Below are 21,941 nucleotides of genomic sequence, written 5' to 3' on the forward strand. Positions count from 1 at the left end.
GAGTCTGTATTGGGTCATTGAAATGTGCCTTGCTGTTGTGAGAGGTCAAATTGCACACCTTATGCCACTGAAAATGAACACATAAACTGTAGCAAATTTGATTTTTTTGTATCTTAATATCTGTGAGCATTTCTAATGATGTTTTAAATTTGTCAAGCTGCCTGGCCATAGTTTGAGGACAAATAGCAGACAGTTCAGTGAGCTTTAAGCCATTCACAGAGAAACATTTATGGTTCAAAAATTTTCTGAATGAAACAACAGACAAAGCAGTGTTACATACCTGTGCCCTTTTGTTACCTATCCTTTCTAATATATTATTTCTTTGGTTTCATTTTCATGTAAGTGAAAGGATCAAACACGGGAAAAAATCAAGTGGAATGTTTCTGAAATTTTAAAATCTTGGAACAGCTTTAATCAAATGACCTGCTATCTGTCATGATGCATTTTAGCCTATTGCTTTGCAACACAAAGCTGTGTGGAATTCAATGCTAAACAAACCAGGCAGAAATATGCTTACAGAAGAAAATGAATCATGCTTGGAAAGAACATGAGAACTCCTTGTAACAAATATTTTGACAGCTCATTTTCTTAACTTTCTTACATCCTCTATGAAGCTTTTAGATGGCAATACATGGTGAATAGCTTTAGCATGTGTTTGTACAGCAAGCAAAGACTCAAAAACACTTTAAAAGTGTTAAAAGATTTATCCTAACTCTATTCCGGGGGACAAAGTGTTATTTATTCCTTTTTTGTGAGTAAAGAAACAGAGACATAGGACATTGATTTACACAACAGAGTATCATCAAAGTGTCTGACAAAAGTGGCATTAGAGTTTTGTTTTTGCATGTGATTTTTAAATGTAGGTCTATCTTCATTTCCCCATTCACAGTAAAAAAAAAATCAGGTATCTTCACTTACGTCAAATAACATGCTTTTTGGTGTTTCCTGCTTGGAAGATTTTCAATTATGAAGCAATAAGATTTTTAACCTTTAGGGTTATGTGCAGTAAGATGGACTTTGGGAAATTTTGAGTGTGACATGTTGCTACTTGTACACTTTTAACATCTTGACACATATGTGGGATTTTAAGAACCTGTGTGCCACCCTGGTGCATGGTCTGGACATGCTGTACCTGGATGAGAATGCAACAAGTTATGGCCCAAAGGCAGAAGTACCCTTCCTGCAGTCACCTCCCTGCTGCACCTGGAGAGGAGCAAGCACACAGCTCAAAGTTCCCTCCAAACCATGCCCATGGAATGGATGAACAGAGGATCAGCTGAAACAGCTCAGCAGCTGCATCATGGTCACCACTGCCAGCTCAGCAGCTGGTCTGCTCAAAGCACGCAGCAGCTAAAAAGCTGACAATGCCCAAAGTGTATGAGCAAGGATGCTGAGAACAAGACAGTGGGCATAATTTTGCCTTTGTGTAAAATTTACTGTGCTCTCCATTGTGTACTGGAAGCTCTTCTGGTCTCCACATCTCAGGAAGCATCCATTAGAGTCAGGGAGGGGAAAGAAACTGTCAGATAAAGCTGCATGGAGCAGCCAACAAGACTGAAAAAACTGGGATTGTCCAATTTGTAGAGAAGATTGAATGGTGGGTGGAAGGTGTTTTAGTGATAGAATATTATGAAATCATGACAACATTAAGATAAGGTGAAAGCAGAACTGTTATTCACCAAACTTTCCAACACCAGAACTAAGGTGGACTCAGTGAAACTTTAAAGCACAGGGAGTAGGTTAAGATAGGAATAAGAACAATGTATCTTGACACTGTGCAACTGAAGTTATTGCCATAGAAGGCAACAGACACTGAAAAGTCAGCAGGTTCAAAAATGAGAGCAGGAAAAAAAATCGTGGACAACAGGAACATAAGCAGATGATAAGAGGAATAGTCAAGGATGTACTCTCCTCATTAGCAATGTGCTAGTAAAGCACCATTCCACACTTAATGTTACAGCACTAGGATATAGACCTAGAACATTTTGTTGTCTTTTTCCATTACTTAATGGACAATAAAATGGTATTTCAGCTCTTAAATGTAGGAACCTCTGTCTATATGTTAGAATGCCGTCTTGAAGAAATCTTGATAGGAACCCAATGGGACTAACTGCAGGTTGGAATCCAGACATTAAATCCTGTTGCCACTCAAAGTTTAGCAATAGCTTTGGTCATGTATGATTTCCTCACCCATATTTATTACAATTTGTAGACTCCCAAGACTAACCTGAAGTTCTTTCCTTATATACTTTTCCATAGAATGGAGAATCTTCTGGTACTTTGTATTTCATTTAAAAATCATATCTCACCTATAGTGTTACTTGCAGAAAAGTTATGAGTCATAAGAATCTGATTTGCTTTCATATCACCAAGACCAAAATAGTGATGATTATCTCGTTCAGGTGATAAAAGGAAGAGCAGGAAAAAAAAGTAAGGAAAGAAACAGAAGCTATTTGCAAAGAGTTATTTGTCATTGCAGGCAACTGGTAGAACAGGTTTTTAATAAAAATGGGCTGAGACAGAAGAGAGAAATCTATGGTATATCAGCATATATATAAACTAATATATCTGTGTAAAGACCTGTACAACTGCCTAAAAACATTCCTCTGACAGAAGAGAAACAGGCACCCAGGGTGGGTTTTGCAAACAAAGCTCTGAAAAGCAGCGCTATGTTTATGTTCCTGACATTGTTACAGTATTTCTTTGTATTACCTAAACAAACCAATTCAAGTCTAGGTATTATCTAAACAAACTCATTCAAGTCTTGATATTATCTGAACAAATCCATATTGGCTACTGTGCTCCCCTTTTTAAGAACCTCAGAACAGCCTCACAGGGGCAGCATCAAATTACCAAAGCCGGTAAGAGCACTGAGCACAGCATTTTCCCCCCAGATATTCCGGCAAGGCAATTGTGTCTGCTCTGGTGGCAGCTACCGATGGAGGGCGAGTTGAGTCCCTATCGAGGTGAGGGAGATCTGAATATTAAAGGCTTAATAGTAGGTGTGAAATACAGGACTATGAAGAAGTCAAGATAGATGAGACACTGATTTAAATTCATCATTCCAGCAGAACCGAGGCATGACAGAAAGTTATAGAAATTTTGTTTCTGTGCTCACTTAATCCTTAGAGTGAACACAACCTTTTCTGTTAAGGTCTGCACCAAACATAAACAAATTATGTAAATACTGCATAAAAAGGATCAAAGACACTTGTTTTTACCAAATTGCAAGCCAATTTTGAACATAGAAACATGAAGAAAAAGACCATGCAAGCATCTTACCTGATATGCAGAAATGATCAACTGGAGAATATTTCCAGAATCCTTCTGTAGTTTTCCAACAGTAGCTCCAGGAATAAGTTTTGCATAGTTCTGAAAAACATGAAAAATTATTTTAAAGCACAAAACAGACCACGTGGCAAAGAGCTACCATGGAAAATTACAAACCCCTCCCTCCAAAAAACCCCAAACCCAGCAATAAAATCAAACCCACAAAACCCCCACAGCAAAATGAAATACATTGAAGCCAACTAAAACAAATGACAATAACATTTTCAAGGATCCTGGCAGACTCTGTTTCACATGTCCTAATGAAAAAGTCCTGTGGAGAAGAGCTAGTTCTATATGCTTGGAAGTTTGATTCTATAGCATTCTTTGAGCTCTATTTTTTAAAAATTGAAAAGGAAGATATATTCTATTAGAAGGAACATATATTGTGTCAACAGTTGTGTTTTTCTCTAATAAAAATATCCAGATATAGATTCAGCTGCTCTACTGTGGCTGCATTATTCAAGAGTCTTAGACCCTACATTCAGCAACAACAATCACTTTATCTTTGCACATGTATCTCAGAGGTTTGTGGCTGTGATGGATTGTATGTTGAATTTATGCTAACATTATAGTACCAACTTAGCAATTTATTTTAGTGATAAATTCTCTTTTCTTTTTACATTAAATTGCATTGTGACACTAGCATGACACCTGGCAGCTAGATTTTAAATATGCTGAATTAAAATTTACCTTGCCTACTTGTTAACTACATGAACTTCTCTTGTTTGTACCCTTGACTTTGTACCCTTTTAATCATTAAAAACCCACATTGTAACATTAATTGTCTTTTGTGTGTTATCATATCAATGCTGTTATTCTAAATTTAAAACCTCCCTATTTATAATCATGGATAATTTGATACACTTACATCCCTCTTTGACTTCATATCTCCAAAAGCCCTGTGATTACTTTATATATTATGTACAGAATAGTTATCATTCACTGGATTTCTCAAGTGTCATTGCTAATCAGTGGGATTAACTGCATTTTATGTTACAGCTGCTGACTTTTCATTCCTGACTCCTCCTGTGATTAGTGCCCTCTCAAAGATTCCTGGAATATTGAAACTCTGCATTTCATACACATGGGCCTTTTGTGAGAAAAGATGATTGACCTGGAACTTATAATATAGCTCACTTTAATCTGTGGTATGCAAAACAAACAGCAGGGATATATCACTCTGAAGACTTCCTTTGATCTTTCCTCTTAGAACAAAAGTTTTCTGCATGGTGATGCAAGGATTGTGTTTCAAGCACAGGCTGAGTGTGTATGTCCAGTCCCCTGTTAAACCCTACCTTTTAGTCAATATTCATTAAAAGGTGATGTGCCATTTTATACAGATACTCTAATTTACATAGGGAAATTGGACAATTATATATTTTACCTCAGGGGGATCCTGTGTAACTTTTAGCATGATAAATGATAGAAGAATTTTTGTCATAAATAGGGTGTAACGCCAAATACAAAAAATAATTTGAAATTCTGTAAAAGTGTGGAGACTAGAGTGTTTTTAGTTCAATTTTCAGCAGAGTAATGCAGACTGAAACTCCAATTTTCAAGCCCTATTCTTCTGTGATATAAATAGAAACAATTAATCCAAATTAGAGTAATTTCTGTTTTGAAAGAAGTGCTGCTTACTCATGATTAAAGAGATAGTCTTTCCCTTATCTAAGTTTGAATAATTTTTTTAAGAATTCTGCTTGAAAACAAGTAACATCAACAATAATAGCAGCTACTTCATGAAAGCTTAAAGACTGGTGTTTTCTTTTATGCTAAAATGGGATTTGTCAAAATATAATAATTATTGCAACAGTCACAGATGCTTTTTGAGTGAATTGTTTTTATAGAACAAAAACATCCTTTGTTGCTTTGGTAAGACTCACCAGAGACTAATGATGCTAAAAGGTAGACATACATGAATATATTTTAAAAGATCATTTACAAAAATAAGATAATTTTTATAAATAATCTCAGATTATCTGGGCTCAGTGGAAGGAATTTTCTCTCCTCTCTTGCATTTACTTTTGAGTGGCTGTAAAAATGTTTCCACATGACTTCTTCTAAATTTCTTGTGCTCAGGGAGATCATCAGACCTAAATGATCTTTTGAGGTTGCTGTACAGTAGCTATTTGGATGCATGGAAGGATCAAAACTAACACCAGCTCTGTTACAAACACATGTATTCTGTGTTTGTGCCACCTGTAATAATTGTATGTTAGATAATAATACATTTACATGTAAGTGGATAAACTGAAAATTTAGTTGAAGCAGATCATGAATATTACAACTGAATTATTTTGGGCTAAATTGTTGGGGATTATACAGGGCTAGAAATATAAAACATATATATATTTGATAGCCTGAACACTACATTTAAGACTAGTGGAATCTATCAAGTGTATTTAAAGAGGTGATTTTTAAGTTCTCACAGTAATTGCAATGTATGTAAGAACTGAATTATAAATAGCAATGGTCAGTATTGGGATCTGTTATAATTAGATGCTGAGTTCAAGTAGATCTGAGATATTTGAAGATAGGATTTCCACCTCCAAGAATAACTGGAAAGGTTTTCTAAGGAAGACTGTAGAGTCTCCATTTCTGAAGCTTTTAAAAAGAAATAAAACACCAAGACGAGTTGTTTAATGGTGGTTTAGGCTCCTCTGCCACCTCTTCCAGGCTACCTGAGCAGTGGCCTTAGCACAGGAATAACTCTTACTGTCTTGCATTGTTCTTTTTACACTCTTATGCGTGAATATTGGTTATTTACATTTATATTACAAATTTGCATCACACAGACGAAAACATGGCACTATTGCCCTGCTTGTGCATCCTACATACACCCACACCCTTGAAAGTACACTGTACTGTGGAAAAACTGCACTGTCACACTTGTATATGACTTTTGTGTTTGCTTTGACTGATTTTCCACATCACCTACAGGACAAAAAGCAGACCATAACAACTACAGCTATCCAGAGAAGTGAAAGAATGCAGCATTAAAAGATGAAAGCAGCAGATAGAACATACTCACTGAGATTATTCTATACCCTACAAGATAGAAGATAGTTGTACTTTCTTTTTTTCTGACAAAAAAAGTAATGAGAACAAACCGTTCCCTGGCTGTGTTAACTATGACTTGCATTTTTTTATCTATAAGCCTTTGTTTAGTGTTATCAGTGAACAAAGTGTGCCCCTCAGTAACTTTGATACTAATATAAGACACAAGGATACTGGAATAGAAACACCCTGACAAGAACACGGCAATTTCCAAGGGAAAGTACAATGCCATCAGTAAGAGAAAAGTTTCTTTGGACAGAATAAGGGTCTTTAATTTAAAGAGATATTTCCAAACTACATTCCTAGAACTGCCCTTATTTATGCAACACCTATTAAAATCAGGAAAATTATTTCAGTTGTCAGTAGTTGGGTCTCTATTAAGAAATTGTTGAGCAATAGTGAAATTTAGTGCTTTATAAATGTAAGAATATTAATTAAACTATGCAAGGACTATAGAATCCCACTGCATTTTTATGTGATTGACTTCTACTGTTACTGATACTTTCACTCGGTATTTAATAGTCTTTAAAAAGGCCAGGCAGTCAGTGCTTCAAGATGCAGAGTGTTTCCTCCCTTGTCAAGGTTGTAATCTGAAAATCAGTTTATGAAAGATGTGATTCTTGTCATTTTTGTAAAACAGCTGGAGCTGGAGTCTTACTCCAAACAACTCTACCACTGAAATCAGTTGTAGAAGTACCAGGGAGGGTCTTCCGTGGATTACACAGAGGACAGAAACGGAAAGTCATCTTAGGTGAGTACCTCAAGGATGCATCTGCTCTCTCTTTTTCCCTGTGCTTTTTACCTTTTTCCCATGTGGTAATCACATCAGAGGAGCACCTCTCTCCTCATTACAGCACTTTTGTTTTTAATGAGAACTGTTTTGCTAAGGCTTTTCCTTTGGAAAGTCACACTTATTGTATCAGCAGGATCACTCTTATTGACTCCCTTTCAACCAACCTGAATAAATTTGGAGGAACAATTTCTCTCTGCTTGCCCCCTTTCACACAGCAGTACATGGCCAGGCAGCCAAGCTTAGGCTGTAAAACCCCTTATTTTCCACACTGAACTCATATCTACAATTTCTTTTAGCATGTGAAGTTTTCTTTCCAGGAGCAGGACTGGACAGAAAATGAAATAAGAATTGCCAATATCCATACTATTTTATCTTAGAGGGCTTTTGCTCACATTCACTGTAAGAACAATGAAGCAGCTGCTGGTGGCTTTGCCTCAGCTCACGGTTGGAACATCCAATGGGTCAAAAGTAGCACAGGGCTGCAGGAGGGTTTGTAACTGTGGAGGCCAAAAACAGATGCCTGCACAGAAGACTGATGGAGCTGCAGGTATGAATGATATTAGAGTTATTAAAAATATGGATTTTGCATATCTGTTAGCACTGCTCCTCTGCTCTCCCCTGTCTCCTGTCTACCATTTTCCATGACACGACTTCACAGAGCAGGAAATTTACTTCTCTGAAGAGGATTCTGGTAGTCCTAATGTCCCAAATTCCTATAATGAAGTGTTTTCCTTCAGTAGTCAGAAGGAATAATACATTATGCAAGAGGACTTTGTCCACCATCTTCGCTTTTCACCTTGATGCTAGTTTCCTATTAGACTCATTGGAAAGAGTCACAGAAATAAAGAAAAAAGGAAAAAAACCACCCACCCAACCAACTAAAACACACAAAAAGAACCAAACCAAAAAAACAATAAACCTGCCCTCCCCTCAAATCCCAAACAAAACAAGATCTTAGATTTGAGCATGAAAACAACTGCAAGTTTCAGTCTGTTTTTGTCTTATAAGAGTAAAAGGTTCAGCTGTCCTCCAGCCTTATAAAATACAGAATGCTAATCACAGTGATTACACTGAAGTTTAGCAATGCTTAGTTTGACAGTCCTTAATTTAAAAGATTAGTGTGATTCAACTTGAAATCCAATTTGAAAGTTATGTAAAAATGTCAAAATCAATACATGAAGAAGTATTTCCTAGGCAGAAGAGCTTTCCTCCCATATACAATTTCCTAGTTATTATTAATATGTAAATATCTTGCAGAATTCAATCCTTAGTACTAGAATTACTATATCAGCTGTGCAAAGGGTGAACTTTAAAACAAATACTGGCAAACTGAACATTTTACTTTGCTCACCTCATATGTGTGAACTTGCTCATTTGTTACAGCAAAAATTAGTAGAACATTGTTTTGCACAAGTTTGTCAATTAATTGTCCAATTGTGGGATACTCCTGCAAACAGAGAAGAAAGACACATCAATCTGTTTCTCATGTACTTCCATGTTATTGTCTCTCCTGTGTGAAACACACATCAAGTGATCATAATTAACCCTGTGTTCTCTGTGTAGTTTAAACTATATTTAGGAATACTTGTATACAAAATAAAAGATAGTGTATATCATTATTTCCTCACATTGTTTTTAAGGAAAGCCCTCTAAGAAAAGTATAGACCCTGCTCCCATACTGGGACATTTGGCTCAGTAGCATCTGTTATCTATACATTTTAATCCAAAGTATAACACTCCACCAGAGCAACTGGGTATTTGTCCTACACTGAACACCATAGCGTATATATTCAATATTTTTGAACACTAAATCTTAAACTGGTAAGTTATCCTACAGGAACAGTGTCCTGCAAATTCCTGAACTACTCCTGAATTTACGCCTTTTTAGGGAACATGATTAAAAACTAAATATCAATCAGTCCAATTCGATGTGCTTTCCTGGTTAGCAGAAATCAGATTTGTGCTTTCCTTTTTCATAGTCATAATCTATCCTAATTCCATACAAACACACTGTTCTCTGTTTGCTGAAATGTGCAGTTAAAAATAAAATAGACTACATGAAATATCTGTATTCCCCAGCTTAAGTACAGTTCATTAATTTTTTGAGTTGCTTGTGTTAGTCTTTAAATTTCCAGAATGTGAGAATTGGACAAAATTCACAGTTACTTACCAGAACAGTTGACATGGAATATTCATTATTGTGGTCCAAGTGACAGTTCCCATCATTAGGAATAACAATCCCCGCCAGTTTACTGTCCATCCCAAAATGGGAATCAGCATCACTCACAAACACCAGCAAATGTAGAGAATCATTCCTCCATCCAATTTTTTCCTGTCATTTAAAACACATCAGTTTAGCAGGCTACATTGCATGACAATATAGAAGAGCAGTAAGATATTTGGAGGATGGCATCTCAAAATAAATAAAAGTGCCTAATTTTCTAAGGAGTGTCAAAGACAACACATCTCTTAAGAGATGATGTTCATTCCATTGTCTTTGGCTAACATTTTGTCTCCCCATCCCAATGTTTAATAACACAGGCTGGCCATGTTCATGTCATTCTGCTTACTACTCTAAACATAGTTAATAAAAATACTTAAAGAAAAAACAATCAAGAAAATAGACACAGTAATTATACAGTTATTGGGGGTTATTTATCTCTGGCAATTAAAAGGAAACACTAAAATATTGCAATGTGCATGTTTTACTTCATACAGCCAAAACTATTTTCACACACATTTAATGAGGCTCTTGGATGGCATTAAAAATTCTTGAAAAATAATATGCCACTTTGAAATATCACCATATAATACTAGAAGCAGTAATAGACGGAATAATTAATATTATGCCTAGAAATTTCAATTACCTTGCAAACAGCTGCCTGCATAATTGCATCGAATCCTCCTTCTGGAGTGTCTATATTGGCAGAGATTCGTTGCACTTTCACGATGTCATTGAATTTTTCAGCATCATTTGTTAGAGGCAAAACATTTTTATATCCAAAGGTGGGTAAGCACTCGTATGGTACACTTCTACAAGAAAAGGGAGACCAAGTGGAAAATCACTAGAATGGTTACTTCAAAGGCCTGCCTGGATTAGTTTTTGGTCCTGTATCTCTCTTCTGTGCCTGAGAAGATCTAATGAAAAACATAAAATAATTAAAGAGCATCCAGTGAGTTGGGCAACGGAAAAAGTTCTGCATAAGTGCTGGAAAATGTCTTCTAGAGCAGAGTAATTCAGCCAATTACCAAAGTGCAGTCCTTGCCATGCACCCTGCTATGCCTTGATTTCATATTTGGAGGCACACTGGGACCTGTAGTTCCTTAATGACATTCAGAGAGCACCATCAAGCTGCTGCAGTCCTGCTCCAGACTGCAGAGCACAGCTTTGCTCCCACACAGGTTAGGTAAGGGCTAGGACAGCTTGGGTTTAGGGAGAGTGCTAGACCTTAACAGTAGAAAAACCCCAGGAAAACAACATTGATGGCTAAATGAAACCGATATTCTTTGTTTCGTTTGAGTTTGCAACTCCTTAGTATAGCATCATAAAATGCTTATATATATATATGTTCTAGAAAATTAAAGAATAGTACATAACTATTTTGCATATCTGTTTGTTAACCCATTAAGCACATTTGTTACTAGCAGCAAAAGCTAAAATGCAGAATCGCTTTCAGATTTCTCTCTCCAAATAACATAAGACTCAACAGAATAATGAGCAGAGTGTGAATTTAAAGAAACAAATCTTGTTTCACAAACTGACTCATTTACAACAGGAAGAGGGCAGAGGTTCCAGGGAAGCTGCTGAATTGAATTTTATCCAAAAGATTAATATTATGATTTAATGTTGGCATGTAAACAGATGTCAGAACTTCCCCTGCCTACCTGCAAGGGTTGTTTATTTCTGCAGCTGTAGTTTTGATAAATGGTGAAACTGGTTTTTCAACAAAAGATCCAAACCCCAGTCTGAAGTTGCTTGTCAGTTTTGACATTTCTTTAGAAAGAGTTGAACCCAGTTCTTTGATTGTATTCAGATCATCATCCATGGAGGCTGAAAGATCCATGAGGTAATAAAGATCAATTGGATAATCTTCAGTCTGGCGAACCTTGATCTGTATTGTTTCTTCATGTCCTATTAAGGTCATGGGAAAGTGGGACACATATCAGCATCCTATGCAGAAGGTGTGAACAATATCAATTTCTTCATAAACTTCTATATGGTGAAAGTTATCTGGCATTTAAAATAACCAGTAGCATTAACAAAATAACTTCAAAAATTCTCTGTCAACAAAATTCTCAGATGAGTGTCAGACTAAAAGCAGTTCTGAGGTTTAGGGTTTTTTTCTAAACAGTTCTTCAGTAAATTCATAAGGACAGAATTAAAACTGATTGATAGAATTTGAAGCAGTACACAGCTTTAGAAAATTCAGATATGAAGCTAATTTAAACTAAAAGTAGTGCTTATGGGTCCTACCATATACTTTAGAAATTTAAAGTACACAGAGGCTGTATTCTCAGTTCTAGTCCTACGACATGACCTAACTGGATGTTTCTTACTTTATTTCAGATTCTCTCCAAGAAAAATTCACATGTGAAGGATCCCAAAATAGGTCTGGTGTGTTACCATAAATGTCACTGGTACCAAAGCAAGATTTTGCACTCCCTCTGACATATGCTGTTTGTCAGACCAGCAGGGGAGAAGCACAGGAGATTGCTTGGGGAGCAGCCAGGGGGTTTCATTATCTCCCTGCCTCCTCAATTGCAAAAGAGAGGAACTAAAAATATACATCCTTACCCTTATGATGTACCCTGCACTGCTGAAAGTCTTTGGAACTTGGTCAAACCTAGTTTTCATGTGATGAGTCAACAGATACCTTTGGATTTAACACAGGTTTTCATCTTTATTCTGCTAAGATTTTTGTAGACCATTCAGTCTGAGAAGCTTCAGTATATCACATTGTCTGAAAAAAATATCCCACATCTATGAACTGTCTTACCTGGTCGCAGCCTGAGAGTTATTTTTTGAGGAGAAATCTGTGTGACATCAGAATCGTTCTTCTGAGTTGATATAGTTAGGGGCTTGTTTCTGTGAATTTCTACTTCTGAAATAGGAGATTCAATCAAATTCAACTGGCATCCTTTTGACAAAAGATTTTCTGGAGTATCACACCTCCCATGAATGCCATCCGAGTCTGTGTAATTCTAATGCAAACAGGAGAAGGAAGGGATGAAGTAAATGCTTTTACTGACTAGCCACAAGCACCTGCCTGATGAAAGGTCAGCCCAATGCAGGGAATAGAAACAAAGGTGCAAGTTAGTGCAAACTAGTGCAGAACTAGATCTAGGTGGCACAGAAACCTAAACTTGCCCTTCATGGATCATGTCACACAGGTGTATAATTAATGTAACTTACACTGACTTGTTATCCTGGGAGAAACTGCTCTATTGTTGGGGAACGGGAATTGTGCCACTCACTGCATTTGGCTTCTTGCATACTGGGAATGATAACACAAAGTCCCTCTGAACCCCTGTTTTTTCTATTACAGGCTTATGCCACAAATTCACCAGTTTTTCCTATACAGTGTTGAACTGCTAATGGAAGTACATCTTTTAATAATGGAAGAGGTCTCACAGATAATAAATCCCTATTCATTTTGTGACAAACTGATTGTGGGGTACCCAGTGTTCACTCTTTCTTTTTTTATGACCTGCTCTTTCTCCTCAGCACTTGTTTAACATGTTCACTGAAGCAGGTAGCAAGTCCTTGTTCCTCTGCCTGGTGCCCAAAACGCACCACAGCTGCCCCTACTGCTTCCCACCAACAGCAGGGCTCTTGGCATCCCCATGTCTATCTGGTTGCATTTGGCCCACCTTCTCCCATCCAGAGGAAATCACAAGCATATTGATATCAGTTGTATATCTTGCAGTTTATTTTTGTTACTCAATGCTATGCATTCCTTTCCACAACACTGCTACAGGGTAGGTACTAACCCTGTGCAGTGGTGAAGTTAATGGTTAGTTTTTCAAAGAGGCTTCTGTGCCTCATTAACATTTCCCAGAGCTATGTCTAGAGTTTAGATCTTCAAAATCAGTCAACTGCCTCCTGAATTGGAAACTGCTGTGGGCTAGAAGACCTTTGAACCAAAACCTGGGCAATGCCTGGCAGACTCAGCTCTGAAACATTTGATTTCTGGCTGATGGTCATGGGTCCATACCACAAGGCTGCTCTTCTCTCCTAAGGTCTGGGCAAGCAACGTGGTGTTCAGATGTTAAGTCACAAATATTTTCTAAATTCAGTCACTGAAAAACTTTCTCTCCAAAGCAAAACAAATCTACTTTAAGCCTATTTAAACCAGAACTACAATCATTCTTTCCACCAAAATGTCACACTTGAATGCCTGAAAATTGTTAGGGGTCTTATATATTTTGGTGGAAGCAATGCTGAGACGCCTACTGGGAACAGTGCTTTATTATTGTTGAGATCAAACCTGAGCCTTTGCTCAGGCAAAGCTCTCACTCACTGCTTCTTGAATACAGTGTGCATAAAATACATGTGCCATTAGAAACCTTTCACAGGGAGATCCATATCATCTCCTTTAGTTACACAGCTTGTAACTTTTCAAAACGTGTGTGAAGAGACAACCTCATATTTCAAACACAATTACAAGGTGTGTTTTTATCCTACAGAAAACAGTGATTTCTTTGGAAGTGCCTGTGTTTAACACTAAAGCTCCCGGGTCCTTTGCACTCTTGATGTGCTGTTCTCTAGCAAACAAGTGAATGAACTAATAAACAAAGAAAAAATCATGTTTACTACTCTGAAGTTTTCAGTGTTCCACAGTTTTGCTTGGTTTGGTTTTGTTCAGTTTAAAATCAATAAATATTGTTGGACATTGTGGGTTTTTTTCCTGAAAAGACATGGCAGCAGTCAAAATTGTGTGATCCAATTTCGGTAAAATTCTGTTGCAAATGGCAAAAGATAAATTTTAGAATACTTATTTTTAAAAAAAGTGGAGTTTGGTCTTTGTGAGTTATTTCATAAAGTACTGTGTTAGTACCATCCTGGGTATCATTTTGTTATACACAAAAGCAATAAATACTTTTAGCAGCAAAGGTGTAAATCACAAACTGTAACGAAAAAGACTTACTTAACTTCTCCATTATTTCTGGCAAGTTTTTAATTGTGATAGCTGACTGACTTACTAACATTAATGAACTGAGAGCTAGAATATTTACTGTAAAGTGGGGAGATATTATTTAGCATCATTTATAGGGGAAATGTTTAAATGCAGGGGTGGGAGGTCACTTGCCCAAGGTTACACAGAAAATCTGAAACTGATGATTAGGAAACAAAACTAGATATAATTTTTAAGTCCAGTGTTTTAGCCAAAACATATCTATATCATACTAATTATAAACCAACACTATCATCATACATAAAATCAACCACAGATTAATAATTTCTGTATGCAAATTTTACATCTGCAAACTTACACACTGGTTACAACTGCAAACCTTCTGTTTACATTGTCTGGCTTGGCACTTAATATGCAAGATACAGTCTGGACTCTGACTTCATGTCTGGTGCTTCATCACTGCTGTGGGTGAGTCAGCCCTCAGGCTGATGATCTGAGTCCCTCTAAAAGCACTTTTATTTCTGCCTTAGATGAGGAAGGTCAATGTTGTTGTTTTCTTTCATAAAAAAACCCACAAAACCAGAAACAAACCAAGCACACCCCAACAGTGAAGGCTTCACTAAGTGCTGCATACATTACAAAAACACAGGCAGACCCAGTTAAGTCAATACTTCATCACTCAGAGCAACTACAAAGACTTCAAGTCTTACTTGGAAATTTTTTTTTATCACTCTACCTCTTGCAAACACCAAGCACAGTGTGGTCCGGAAAGCAAACAATCTTGACAAGTCACTGCGCTTTCCTGAGAACAGGTCCCTAAATGTAAATCCAAGAAGATAAAAGGCTATTAATAACATGCTTAATCATTCAATTTATGAAGAAACAAGTAATTTAGAGAATGTAGAAGGGGAAAAATGCACACATCTAGCCATATTTAAGATTACTGATAAAATTCCTTCTTAACTGTAGTTCTATTGGTAGAAGATTAACTCCCTAATAAAGATTAAAACCTCAGAATTGCTGGCATTTAACAGACTTACTTCTGAATGCTTTATGGGTGGCATTTACTGAGAACATGTTAACTAGTTTTCTCCAGTGTACTTGATAAAGTATAACGTGTTTCTGGTATAGTGTAGGTAAGTAATTTCCAACACAACTAGGGATATTAAAAGAACAGATTTATGTTCACTCTATATGCTTAAAATTGCTTCACTCAGCTCTGTAGTACTTGAAATGATTTTTATCCATTGTCCAAGTACCAGTGAAACACTCAGTCACATGTATAATATTAAACTTTCCCAGCAGATCAAACTATGATTAGTGCAAACAAAATTGCTCAAATGTCTGTCTCTTTCAAACATGTTGTGCTATGTAACAACCACCAAATCATAGATGACTGGCAGTGTAGCCCTACAGAAGTCTGCAAAGAAAAAAAAAGACATTAAATATAAAGGAAAGATTAAATACAGAAGACACAAAGCTATTTTGTGTCAACTTCAAGCAAGAAACAAGGCACAAATGGTTTTGAAATGGACCTCCCTGCCCCTGAGCCTTACCTTGCACATAGTTATTTCTTTGCAGGAATAGGAAACAGAGGCAAAGCAATTCAATCCCCATTCGTTTTCAGTGCTGGCTGCGTGACAGAAAAATATTAGCTTGTTAATTATCATCTGCGTAAGCGTAGAATGTCGTAAAAATCATACATTCCTGGAGGATACGCTTTCAGATTTCACCTCCACCGGATTGAAAGGAAACTTCAACCCCACTAGGACCGACTATGAACAAAAGTGAAAACAAGGGCTACCTGGGCAGGTAAAGAGGACAAGCTGTGCATACAGTAACGTGAACATGGTTATCACTTCCTTGTTTTCCTGGACTCCTTATAAGGCATACAAGGAAAATTCATTCAGGTGAAGATTTCTGTCAAGCCCAGTCACTCTGGGTCCTAGAGCGACCAGCCAAGAGACCATGTTTGCATGTGTACAGCAAAGCTTAAACTGTTCCTTCAAAAGAACACCTTTAATTGTTCCCTGAGGGAGTGCATTAGGGAGATGGATCATTACAATTGCCAAGTGAATATACCTGGAGAGATGTAAAAGTTCCATTTTTTCAGATTTCCTGATGTGGAGGAAAACTCGTAAAGGCAACTGTGAAAAAAAGCAAAACATACACACAACAAAAATAAAACCAAACAAAAACAAAAAGCAAAAAACCAAAAAGTGATTACATATTAAAATTGAGGACCTGGCTTCAGTACTTCAAGATACAAAGTAATTGTTTTTATTAACACTTCCAATTGAAAGGAAAATGCTGTAGTACATAAAAATACATATTTTTATAGTATGCAGAGAGAGGAATAATTGCATTCCCAGTTCTGCAGCTGACTTGGAAAAAAAATTGTGTTAGCTTTAACTCTGCCTAATAAGTGGCTGAATATTCTACAGCACAGGTACAACTGCATAACAAGTTCTTGATATCTCCCCTTCTACCTTCCCCCTTCCCAATCTGCATTTCTTACCACCTTATTAAAAGGAAATAAAATTTCTTATTTGTATGTTCCATCTCTTCCCATCTTTTCTGCTCTGTTATTGTCTGTTTTGAAAATCATTTACTGAAGACAAGTCCTCTCTTACGTAAGTGCTTGCAATAGACTACACAGGGCAGCATAAAATTCTAATTTACTCAGTTGTGTTGCTGGCCTGAAAACATAAATCCTTTTTCTCTACAGTCAGAAATCCTACCGAAGTTAGCTCATAAGGACTAGGCTGCTCTCACCAAGCCAGAGAGCTGGCAGAATCAGATTCCCCTTTTCAGACTGGTGGTAGCTGCAATCTTGGGGCAGGATATGAAGGTAGAAATGGATCTATACTATTTAAACCTCACATGCCTGAAACACTCCTGGGCATTGAGACTACCTGGCACAGAAAGACCTGAGTTTATGCTTGCTAAGTGCCTATTGGGACCACTCTATCAAACAAATTGTGCCCAGAAACTGTTTGCAGTGAGTGTTAATTGGAAGAGGTCAAATTCATGCCAGGGAGCATTTTAACAGTATATTAGCATAGACAATCTCATTCTAGTGCCTGGAAATATTCCCAAGTACATCCAATTTTACTAGTATTTACACAGTCTATGGATAGTTTCAATAGTAGCTCAAACTGGATTACATCAGGACTACCTTTGCTCTGCCCTTATGTTCCCACCCCTTTGCTCTTTACCAGTCAGCGCTCATGTCCAAACAAGCAGTGAGCTGTTTCACACTCATCCAACTAAAATCCAGTCACCTTCTGTTGGGAAGGTGGGGGGCTGTTTTTCATATGGGTGGGTCCCTTGAACCCTGTGACTGCCCAGTCCAGAGTACAAGGCAGAGATGGCAGGAAAAGTGGCAACATGTTAGGCTGAATTTAGCCCAGTTTAGGCTATTGTGGAAGCATATCTTAACATTTCTATTTAGAACAACATTTCTAAGTCTCCATCATCTGCTCTCTATACCTTGGAGTGTCATTTGTAAGGCACTTGTTCCGCTACAGCAATTTTCTGTGGCATGAAAAAAGCATTGATTAGATTATGTTCCCTCAGCTTGTGAAGACACAGTGCTATCAGAACATTGTCTGTAACTACATAAGGTAAAAAGAAGTGTAATCAACCAAAAATGTTTTCTCTTACTATGAAAAAAAATCCTCCTGTAAGTGCCATCCAAACCTCTTCTTTCCCTGTTTTTGTGTATGTGTCCTTTAATATTGTTATTGAGCCTACAGCCTTGCAGAGTTTCAAAAGCCAGTGCTTTCCTTTTCAATGTAGAAGGTCACCTTGTAGCTCTTGCTGGCCCCTGGTAAGGTAACACCTCAAAGCATGTGCTCAAAGGACTTGGTGGCAGTCCTTCAGCCACCAAAATGCACTATCCACCACCAGTGTCTCAAATTAAGGACCAGCCACCTCAACAGCTGGGAATTAGCAAATGCGTATTCTTAGATTCAAGATATCAAACTTTTAAGTGTAGAGAGAATGAATAATACAGCCTACATAAGACTTACAAATTCTATTTGACATTATCAGTTCCACATTTGCTGTGAGGTAGTATTTTATATAGGTCTTGGCAAGGAAAGCATGGCTGGAGGCTGAGTGCCTGCCTCTGAAAGGGGTGGCTGCCAAAGACTATCTGAATAAGTCTTTCCTGAAAAAAATAGCTAAGTTTCTGCAAATCATTAGGAACAAACTTCCCCAGATTGTCCGGAAAGAGCAGAGAAAGAAAAGAAAGTAGCAGATCAAACAACAAAAACACACAGAAAAAAAATGACATGAGAACAGGAGGCTAAGAGATCCTGAAAGACAGACAGTACACCTTGAGTAAACCTTGGGCAAGGCAAGAAAAAAACAGAGAGGAAGCTGACAGATGATTCTTGTTTTGAAACATCACCTATCTAAAGGTAAGTTGACCAGCAAGTTCCTCTACTAAACCAATGCTTTATTGGCTTTAACTATATCTAGAGGAGTAGAATTTCAATCTGGAGTAGCAATGCTGATGTGGGAAAGATGTGTAAAATTCTTTGGGGTCCTGGTATTGCTTGATTTGACAGCAAGGTTCATATCCTTCATAAGGTTTTCAGGAGAGTCTTGTTTCATTCACCCAAATTAAAGGCATCAATTCAATGAGATACAACCAAAAGATACTTTATAGTAGAAACAGAACACCATTATTATTGTTTCCATCAATCACTGTATTTTCACTTTGGAGCAAAATCTGGTTCAATTAAATCAGGGTTAAAGCTTTACAATGACATATCAGAACAGGAGGCAGCTGTCTTTCAGTGTGGGCAGTCATGAATGGTGCAAGTCTGTGGCTCTTTAAAAGATATTAAAATTTGTATAGGATAAAAGCCTTAGTACATTTCCTCCCCTACCCAACACTTATAATAGACAAAGATAGCACAGATACCTCAGCTTCCCATACCACCCAGCTCTTAATTCCCAATATTCTTCTCACACACACTTTCACTCTGAAAACCTGGAAAAATATGGATCAGTTTAAATTCTGAATGTCCCATGGGCTAAGGTGATTCTCAGAATATTTACAAGGCAGGGGAAGTCACCTCCTGCACTTTAGAAAACATTTCTCTCTTCTGTGAAAGGAGGTCTCCCTTCTCTCCACCATATACAGACACCATATTCACCTCTTGAATGCATCTGTCACTCCTTTGATCAAAGGCAGGTTGTTTTGTACTTGAAACATCTGATGACTTTATTCTCTCCCTGGTTAACTTCTCAATAAAATCACACTAGAAAGCTCCTTACAATCTTAATTTGAGGGAATCAAAGTACAATTTAAAATTTTGGTCAAACTTTTTAAACCAAAAGATAGTAACTGAAGAATATACGAAAATCTCCAGGTTAAAACACTTTTTCCCAAAGAAGACAAGTGCTTCCAGAGTCTTAGGCCAGCAGAAATGGAAAGCACTTTCTTCGGAAAATCTGCACAGAAATGTATCCCTCAGCAGCCTGACAGAACCAGTTCCAAAGAACAGCAATGGCAGATGTTTCAGAGGATTCCTTTCAGTTAGCTAATCAACAAAGCCTGAAAAAAAGTTTCCATGGTTGAAACATCAAATCATCTCTAAGGAGCTAGAGGTGATTTGAGTAGCCACATAGTGGCGTGAGAGTCCTGCAAACAGGCTGGTCTAAAGCAGGCAGAAACCACACACAAGTACTGCAATGACACTGGAAGGACTATCCTGTCTCTGCCTTTGCTGCAGTGCAGGTCTGGCAATGCTTTACAGAGAGCTGGTAAAAATACTTAAAAGAGAAGAAACAATCTCTAAAAAATAGTAGTATTTAAAGGGGAAATTCACAGTGATGGTGAATGTGACTAGTCAGCAATTTTCACTTTTTTTTTGTTTTCAATTAATACTACCTGTTATCTCTTTCTTTGTTAATCATCACGGTGAGAGATGGGTATTGCTCCCACAGAAAATTACAGCCATCCAAAGAAACCCCTGTAAGCATTCAGGTCCTGTATAAGTGACATGTAGCCTGTTGTAAGTAAAGGTCTGAACATACAGTGACAGAGCTGCTTCACTCCAGCTCCTGTGGTTTTGGGTGTACCAATATCGTATCCCATCAGGAGCCTAGGCCCAAAACACTGCTCTGCAGAGTGAGCCGCAGAGCCCACTGAGACATGGGCAGGTGCATGGAAAGGCAAAGCTCTCTCTTACTCTCCTCTCCTGGTGCTGTTTCCAAGCACGGCTACGTATGATGGAGAGATTTGAAAGAAGAGGAGAGATGTCTGTAGCTCCTTCCAGAGGGTTGCCGGAGATGAAGAGCCACATAGAGGAAAGGAATTTTCCCCTCCAGCTCTGAGCAAAGCAGGGCATTTGGGATTGGTGACTCAGGCTGTGATTCATGCTCAGGTCTCCTCCAGTTTCCGGAGCAGGGTGCTGCTGTTGGATCAGGGCAGAGAGTGAAGTCAACAACCTACCTCTGAATAAACAGGAAAATGAGGAAGGAGGAGGAACTGCTCACCAACTGTGCAATGAGCAGCAGACAGGCAAGTCAGGGTGTTTTCAGCTCATGTTTACCTTGCCCACAGCTCTGACGTGGCTGGTTCCAGCCAAAGACATGAGCAAATCTCTATTCTTGATTTGCTTGGCGTGGGTAAGCACACTGAAATATGTGTTTGCTTTTTGGATTTGAATACACTCTCACACACAAAGTGAAATAATCAAACCTATGAACTGCTGGAGGGCTCAGGTGGAACTGGTAGGAAAACCACTTGGCATTGGAGTGGGACTGCCAACCAGCCCATGACAAATCTCACCGGGGATTTCCACACAGCCCATTGAATCTGGCCTTGGTTTCTGACTGTTTTTCATGATTACATGGTACCCCTTTTTTCCCCTACACTATAAAAACCTGAGGCAGGGGCAGCAGAGCAAGCACCTTTCCCCAGTGCTAGTGCAAGGCTGAGCATGCTTGGGATGGGAATCACACTGAGTACTGACTGATTAAATTTAAACGAGATTTGCTGTCCCCAGCACAGAAGGGTCAAAGTGAGTCCTGAGCCAGGTGTGTTGGAGAGGCACAGAGGGTATGGCAACCCTTTAGCACAGCCCTATGGCAAGCTGGGCTTGCTTTTGGAAAAGACTGTAGGGTTGTGTAAACACAATGTCTTCAGGCCTGACCATCTATGTGTAAATTCTAAACTATGGAGCTGATATTAAATCACTTGTAAAAAGTGATTCCCCTCTGGCTTTACACACAGGAAAAAATTTTATAGCTGACGTACTGTTTAGACCTGCAGATATATTGTGCCTTGCTGAAACACCAGGTTTGAATAACATTACTCTAGAATAACCAGAACAGATTAGAAAAGACTGCTTAGCTCAGCACCCAAACAGTGGCTTTAAAAAATGAGGAAAATGGGCTCAGGTACTACAAGAAAGCAGCTACATTTCTGAAGCTTCCCACAAGCTATTCTGGACTTTGCTGTCTTGATATCCATTTACAGACACCCAGAGCTCAGGCCACCAGTTCCCGCCAGTGACTGACTCCTTTTGGGAAAAGAGCACGATTTAGGATTTCAGAGCTTTTGTGCAGAGTGCTGCCATCTTATGGCTACTCTGGTCCTCTGG

The 21,941-nt window shown here is 38.1% G+C and overlaps 1 protein-coding gene across 6 annotated transcripts in view; it reads right to left on the reverse strand.

Annotated features, from left to right (window-relative positions):
* Window positions 1–21,941, reverse strand: part of ITGB6 (integrin subunit beta 6) — a 48,781-nt gene that overhangs the window by 18,471 nt on the left and 8,369 nt on the right. For 2 of the 6 annotated variants that reach the window (XM_071562082.1, XM_071562081.1), the window contains exons 1-8: window positions 15,873–16,108; window positions 15,053–15,132; window positions 12,178–12,382; window positions 11,066–11,312; window positions 10,048–10,213; window positions 9,351–9,512; window positions 8,532–8,627; window positions 3,283–3,372 (exon numbers count right to left, since the gene is read on the reverse strand). In XM_071562082.1, the coding sequence (XP_071418183.1) occupies window positions 3,283–3,372; window positions 8,532–8,627; window positions 9,351–9,512; window positions 10,048–10,213; window positions 11,066–11,312; window positions 12,178–12,382; window positions 15,053–15,132; window positions 15,873–15,933 (1,107 nt within the window). In that variant the 5' untranslated portion in view covers window positions 15,934–16,108. The other 4 variants (XM_071562079.1, XM_071562078.1, XM_071562080.1 and 1 more) reach the window with 4 other exon arrangements.

This window comes from Pithys albifrons, chromosome 8 (assembly GCF_047495875.1).
Source record: "Pithys albifrons albifrons isolate INPA30051 chromosome 8, PitAlb_v1, whole genome shotgun sequence".
NCBI lineage: Eukaryota > Metazoa > Chordata > Aves > Passeriformes > Thamnophilidae > Pithys > Pithys albifrons.